The 7,883-nt window shown below is 38.6% G+C and overlaps 1 protein-coding gene across 2 annotated transcripts; it reads left to right on the forward strand.

The window, feature by feature from the left end:
* The first annotated feature begins 1,796 nt into the window (after nt 1-1,796).
* Nucleotides 1,797-7,608, forward strand: LOC145986728 (translation machinery-associated protein 7 homolog). Of its 2 annotated transcripts, none has more exons than XM_083121079.1 (2): nt 1,797-1,917; nt 7,163-7,608. In XM_083121079.1, the coding sequence occupies exon 2, from the start codon at nt 7,177-7,179 to the stop codon at nt 7,369-7,371; it is 195 nt and encodes a 64-aa protein (XP_082977205.1). In that variant the 5' UTR covers nt 1,797-1,917; nt 7,163-7,176; the 3' UTR covers nt 7,372-7,608. The 2 variants fall into 2 exon arrangements, with proteins under 2 accessions (XP_082977205.1, XP_082977194.1); XM_083121068.1 differs by having other exon boundaries at nt 1,913-2,017.
* The last annotated feature ends 275 nt before the right edge of the window (nt 7,609-7,883 follow it).

Raw genomic sequence — 7,883 nt, forward strand, 5'->3', positions numbered from 1 at the left:
CCTGGGGTGACCATATTGACTGACGTTTCATCAGCTACTTCAGAAGAATTGAGTTCTTTCTTCCTTCAAATTATTTACGTCACCTTTGTATGGTCAGAGAGGGTAACTGCAGCATTGTATGAGAATTAACAAGTTCGTGAAACGTTACCTTCAGGCATTGAACCTGGTTTATGAACGTTTTCACTAAATCATGGTTCAGCACAACACAAGCATATATACTCATTCCTTTTTTAAAATTTTCGTCTAGAATCAGAGCAGATATGCGGTAAATTTCAGAGCTGATTTAATACAATTCGAACATCAATGAAATCCATATAAAAGAGTCCACAGGCGAAGATTTGAGAACCAACAAGAAAAGCATATGTATTCAAATATGTCAATTAATTGACATATATGTAATTAAAAAAAAACTTAGAAAAACGAAACCAATGTTTCGTTACAGCATCATTAAGAATATGCTAACAAAAACAGATGATATAATACAAACAAAAACCTTTAAAAGTAACGTATTTGTTATTAAATGCATAGCATTGAGAACATGACTAATTATTAGGGGCGTGTGTTTTCCCGAAATATAGGCACCGAGATCAGGAGAATAAAATTCCCGTTTCGATCCAGATTTTCTGGATTCCGAACAGTCGTAAAATTATCGACGTTTTCTGAACTCGAATTTCTTCGAAATGACAGTTTTCCATTTCAGAAATGCACAAATTATCAATTTAACGAGAAATATTCCGTTCATCGAGATTTTCACAGTTTCGGGGAACGTTAAGAAATTGCAAATATTTCTGTTCTCAACCAAAAAAATCCGTCCAGCAGTCCCTAATAATTGCTAATCACAACAATAAATATTCACGTATGTATTAAATCTGACAAGATTTAGGCAACATGAGCAGCTTCTGCCTCCTTCAATCGCAGAGTACTGAACCGTTCTAGAGAAGAGTTGCGTCCCGTCGAACTGTAAATAGCTTTACCGAAGTAGTTCCATAAGCTACCGTAAGATGGCAAGGCGGTCTCATATCTGCGCTCAGTGCTCGTAGTCGAAGGACAAAAGGAAATATTTCTTCGAGAAGTCACACGTCACGCACGTGGGTTTCAAACTGCCTTTGTAACCATGGAGGAAAGGTTGCAACCAACAGAGAAAGTTACGTGTAAAGTACCCTGCGCCCGCCCTCCCCCCAAAGAGAAAGAAATCTGCATGGTTTGCCAAATATCGGAAGAAATCGGTGACAACATATAAACGAAACGACACCGCTGCACCATCCTACGATCGCTTACGGAACTGCGATAACTCGAGGGGTACAGATCTTTTTAAACGAAAGCTCTTTCTCTAGAACAGTTGGGTTTTTCTGTCATATAAAATTCATGGTTTCGTGTCACATGAGAATAGGGGTGTGCGGGACAGAATTTTTTTGGTCGGAAGGGTATCGGGACGGAAAATTCTTTTAATCCCTACATTCGGGGCGGGAAAAATTCGCCAATTCCCGACACAGTCTGGACATTTTCGAGACGGGAAATGTTTCTACACGTCATTTTCAACTTAAGTGATTGTTTTTGCATTTCTGGATTAAAAACAAACCATGTCCGATAGGTTACAGACACTTGCAATGCAGAAAACGTCGAGAATTAACAACTTTTTCAAATGACCATTCGGTATTTCCCGACTGCTCGGGATCCCGAAGTCGGGATCAGGACGGGAATCTTTTTCCCGATCCCGACTTTCCGGGATCCCGTACGCCCCTACATGAGAAAGAAGGCATCTTGTTTCCTGTTGCATCTTATGAACAAAATGTCTCTAAATATAATCGTCAGCTCATCTCTCATTTATTTTGGTTTGAAAGAATCTAACCACCACGAGTGAATGATCCGCTGAGGAAGTTGACAAAAATATATCATTAACCTGTGCGGAAATCGCAGGTATGTATTCTGTGGTCGTGGTTCACTGACTAGGCGTACAAATTTGGCGTGTTTTCTTAACGTTTTCTCGAGTATTAAGAAAGTGCGAAAATTCTTGGAGGTAAACTAGATTTTAAAAGAAAATTAAATTATTTACAAAATTATTATGCAAATATTCCAAAATGATTATAAACGTACTAGTACCCAACAGAACATTGTTTCCGGAAGGCTGCTAATATGTGAAGGAGCCATGATTTTTGGTTTCACATGCAGTGACATTTCCAGTTTAGGGATTTCTTATTGCACGTTTCTCCTCTTTTTTATTTTATATTCTGTTAGGCTATTAGGGGCCGGTGACTGTATACCAGGCATTTTATTTTAGTATTTAATTGACAGATTTTAGTTATCAACCTAACAAAAAAATTGATTTCAAGATGCTGATACCACAAATAACCAGCTTTCGTCTCATTCCTCGCATTCTAGAGCAGTTCGAAGTTTTTTTAAAATCTTTTTTAAATCGTTGCATTCACACGCATTTTTTTTTGAAAAAAAGAACGGTAACAGTATGGTATTGTGAAAACTCATTTCACTCGTTTATTTCCTAATTATTTACATTTGTACTTACCTGTTATGCATAGCGGAACATATTTGAACGTGGGATTTTGCTTTTTACAGTGAAAAAAGCGTAATTTTCACATTACAAGTATTTATTGTTCGTTGCTTTCGCTTTCGTTACACACAATATGGCGGGCAAATCTTGACTTGTCTATCGTCAGGTCATATGCAGTGTTTCCGGTAAGAGTCTAGTTTACGTCCTTTTCATAGGGAAAACTTGTCATATATCGCTGGAAAGGTTATTGTATAAGGAATTCAACAAACTAAATCCCAAGGCGAGGAAAAATTTCCTGGAGGAGAAAATCGAGAAAAACCGATGTTGTCCGGATATGCGTGATTGAACGTACTGAGGACATTTTTCGATGAAGCACAAATTTAGGGGTGAAATGAGCGCTAATGGAACCTAACCTAACAGGCCTAACCTAACCTCGTAGGCATACCTCGTTAAATTAAATTGGGAAAAAAAATATCACAATGCAACCTTAACTTATTAACCAAAAAATGCCACACAGAAGGTTTTTAAGCAAAAATTGATCTACAAACCATTCACGGAAGATTAGGTTAGGCAAACAGAAAATTAAATTGAAAAAAAAAAATCACAATGCAACCTTCGCACGCCATCTTGTAAAACTACCGCGTGGTTCCTACAGTAACAGGGGGTTACATAATCGAACATTTGCTTCACGTAGTCGACGGTAATGGTGGCAAGAGCTATCGTGCATCGGAGATCCATTTATGTCGAAAAATACATGATTTACCGACCGAATAAGTTGAACGAAGGGAGAAAAACTTCCACAAGATTCAAAGTCTACAGAAATTCGGTTCCGTAAGTAGTTTCTCCTGTAAATTTGAAGAAATTTTTTCCACTATACCATATTGTTACCAAAAGAACTGCCTACTGAATGGTATTTAATCTATTTATTTATTTGGGATTACCGCCCTTTTCAGTTTTTTCCCCCATAGCAATTGCATTAAGCCTAACTCTCCTAACCTGATAACATACACCACCATTGAATGTAACATTTTTTAACCAAATAAAATCAACATGGAAAATAAACCCCAGAGCACTTCACAATTTTTTTAACAAAATATTATTGTATAGACCAGGGGTACCCACAGGGGGGGGGGGGGTCACGTGCCTGCGTCATGGGAATTTTTTTTGGGGGGGGGACAGAATTTGGTACTAGTTTCATAGATCGGAAACACATTTAAAATCGGATATTTTGTGTTTCGCATGGTTCGTAGAGTGCCACACACGTAAATTTGCCGTTGCGTAGAAACGAATTTTCGTTTCGTCTCCCTCTCTCTTAGCATCACGTGTTCTACCCTGCTCGAAAACCTTCGCTATTGTTGCCATATTGTCATTCCATTCCTGGACACACTCGCGCAAACTTCATTGAAAACAATTGAACAGCGCTCCAGCTCGCGGTTCCCACCGGTCAGCAGGGACGGCAATGTGGCAATATAGCACGGCGTAGTCGTTGCTTCTTTTATGCAGTGCATGTTCATTGGCTAGCTAGTAACTAGTGTTGCCAACTGTAATAATGAAGCACTATTTCTGTCACGGAAGGGGAAAGCAGGTAAAGTGGCGGTGAGTTTTGTTGGATTGGAAGCACCATATTTTTATTTTATACTAAGTATTTGACCGGTTTGACGTTGTGTGCGTGTATTGCGTGTGTGTATGTAAAAGTGTGTGTTTGCTAATGAACGTTAAATTCCATAATGCCTCCAGTTCTGTCGAAGTTGAAATCAAAAACCTTGCATAGCCAAGCTCGGGAAATTCTAAGCAATTCAACTCTGGCTCCGGCAGGTGTTCTTGTAGAAATTGCATAGAGGAGGCTGTAATTTTTGCTGCTTAATGCGATACATATTGTTTTCTGTGTTAAAATTGCCATGCTTTGATGGGTGACCAAGTTCATAGCAGGGCCGGCGGAAGGGGAGGGCGAACCGAGCGGCAAAATTTGAAGAGAAGAAAAAAATAAGCCTATTGAAAACTGTGATCGAGCGAGATATTCTTTTGCGCTGAATAGTATTGAAATAGCATAAGAAGTCTCATTATTTATTTTATATTTGATGTTTTAGTTAGGAATATATTGATTTTCAATTTTCCGTTGCTGCGTAATGACCGGGGGGGGGGGGGGGTCGAAATAGAGCGGCATCTACTGCCGCCTCCCAGGGAGGCAAAATGACTAGCGCCGGCCCTGGTTCATAACAAAAGAAAAAGCCGCGCAGCTTATCATCTAGTGGCAGTATATGTACTTGTTATTGTTGTCGAAGCCGGCATCCTTTGTAAATGTACAACAAAGGCAACCGACTGTCACAGATCTCAGAGAGGAAATAATAATACTGTTTGAGGAGGAGTGTTATGGTGCAATTGTAGCGGTTTAACACGTTGGCATGTTATTATCTGCCGTTGCAGTTCCATACCAGTGTATACGGGTTTTGGGAGTGAAAAGTTAGAACGCCACCAGTGCATTAATGCAATGAAAAATAATATATACGTATATATTTTTTTTATTTTGTTTGAAATCACTCAAATAAGGAATCGTATGAAGAAGTCTTCTTTGCAGAATTTTTGGTAATTGTACTTATGTGTTAGTTCATATTTTGCGAATTTTTAGTCCATATGTATGTAGCTACATACAAAGCCACTTGTTAGTACATATTAATCCTAGTCCTGGTATAATGCATGACGTTTAAAACTCAACGTTAGATAGACCTGAATTCTCTAATTTTATTGTTGTACGTAACAGCTGTGCATCGGCGCACCGCAGCGATTTTTCTATCTGCTCCATTAGCAACACTGCTTCTTTAGTTCTGTCGCGCATTGCACGGCAGAATTATCTGCGCTGGACTCTACTTACCAATCGTGTATTGCGGAACATAGTTCAATATGCCATTATGCTTTTTACATGAAAACAAACACTTTTTCTACTAAAATAACACATTTTTCTAAGTGCTACCGAACGCACGTAATGGTGCAATATTGCTTACTTTGCACATGATATCGCTTCTTTTATTTTCGAGTATCAGTGTTTCCAGCCATCTTCACCGAAAAATACCTACTATCGTGTTCGTCACGTGCGCAAATTGTACATTATGCACGGGTAGCTGACGGATAGCCCCACGAACCATTCCGATAAGGTTAGGTTTGGTTAGGTTAGGCAAGCATAGTTAAAAAAAAAAAAAAAAAAAAAAAAGGAGTTGGAAACACTGACACGATTTCCCGGTCAAATAAATACCACGATGAAAGAAAATACCTCTACTAATGTTGGAAACCTTAGAGAAACTAATTTCCGTAAGTAGTTTCTTCTGTAAAAATGAAGAAATGTGTCTCCGATGTATGGAACTGTTACCCAGAATTTTATACCAATTCTATATATCTTCACACAAAAATGGAGGGAATCTTATCGTTTGATTGACTTGTTATTGATTTTTAATTTTGGTTATTATGTATAGTTTTTCTACCTACTTGTGGGTGATCGCAGAGATATTGAAATGAAATACCACCTCTTATGCCTTTAGAATTGGTTTGAATGGAGGGGGAGGGTGTGGTATTCGCATTAATACAAGGTTAGTTGAGCAGACAAACTGTGCAGAATAAGGTTGACTAACAATGGCAGTGACCCTAAAATATCTAAAGTAAACATATATTGCTTAAATATACTGTATTATACAGTGACACAACCACAGGGGGGTCATTGCCCCCCAACCTTTGAGGGAAGTCAATTCTAGGGGGGCACTAGGGAGGACCCTGCAGTGGGGCACAGGAGCAATTACCCCCTTCGATTTCAAATTTTATGCAAATAAAAATACATTTTGTAAAATTTTCTTGCTTGCTTCGCTCGTATTATCTGCTTTTCTCATTCTCGTCAAGTTCCGAGCTGTAGCTAGGGGCGGCGGGAGTCTGCCATGGACGCCGAATGATCTAAATGAAAAAAAGTTGTGAAAGAGAGAGAGCCTTAGTGCCCCATAATATTATTTGCTCCTTATTAGGGGCAAATGGGGGGGGGGGGGCAAACATTGATGGCCAAGGACACCTGCAGGGAGGAGTAATTACCCTCTTCGATTTCAAATTTTATGCAAATAAAAATACATTTTGTAAAATTTTCTTGCTTGCTTCATTCGCATTATCTGCTTTTCTCGTTTTCGCCAAGTTCACAGCTGTAGCTAGGGGCGGCGGAAGTCGATCATGGGTGCCGATTGATCTAAAAAAAAAAAAAGGTTGTAAAAGAGAGAATGCCATGGCATCCAGTGAAATGATTTGCACCCTATTAAATCAATATTGTTTTCAATTGCAAAAATTGGATCTAAAAAAATCTGAAAAATATTTCAAATCGTTTGTTCAAAACAAGTGCTTCAGTACAGACTTCTACCCCCTTTAATCGTAATTTATGAGGATAATAACTACTACTACTACTAGCAATAATAATAAATGTCATTATTATTATTATTGGTACCTATTTTTCCTATGACTTTCTTGGACTTTCTGCTGTTTTCCAGGTTGCGGGACCACTGAAACACATGCAATTGTATAAAGTTTGAAGTGCAAATCATTCTTTGCTTTGTCCTTTTTTTTTGTAAATGTGTAGTTTGAAATTGGGCGGTGCTTGAATAGAGATTTGAGTCAACGCATTTTCCCTTTTTTCAGCCTGATATCCCAACATGTCTGGACGTGAAGGTGGCAAGAAGAAGCCTCTTAAGCAGCCCAAGAAGGCCAAGCAGGAAGAAGATGATGATGATGCAGCTCACAAGCAGAAGATGAAGGAGCAGCAGAAAGCTTTGGAAGCAGCTAAAGTCAAGGCTGCTCAGAAGGGACCGCTTGTAGGGGGAGGCATTAAGAAATCTGGAAAACGATGATGAAGATGATCTGTAATGTTGGAAGTTTAAGTTTTCAAACAGACTTTCACAATGTGGGAACACAGGATTTCAAGCACAGGAATACTTTTTTTTTTTTGTACATTTCCAAGTGTCTGTGCATGTTATTTCTCTAACATTTATAACTGTTTTTTTTAGTATTATTTCAAACTGAACATGGTAACTTAAAGAACACAACAGATTGTACCAATGTTGGAATAAATTTTAAGAAAAGGAAAATACTTTTTGTTCTTGTGCAAATGGTGCTGATAATAGATCTAATATATTTTGTTCTGATAGTTTAATAACTTGCACCCCATCTTGTTACAAGGTAAGTATTGAACACTCCTACTCATGTATCTTGTGAATGCATTAAATGAAGCCAGACTGGAAAGCTTGGGTCTGGTTTTAATCTTTTACCATCAGCTGTGACCAGGGGTGCCCCCCCCAGGCCCCTCAAAAGTTAGAACACCCCCCCCCCCTGGCTTATACCAAATTAATTACTCAAGTTATTT

The sequence above is a fragment of the Lepisma saccharinum genome, chromosome 1 (assembly GCF_977018435.1).
Source record: "Lepisma saccharinum chromosome 1, izLepSacc3.1, whole genome shotgun sequence".
Taxonomy (NCBI): Eukaryota; Metazoa; Arthropoda; class Insecta; order Zygentoma; family Lepismatidae; genus Lepisma; species Lepisma saccharinum.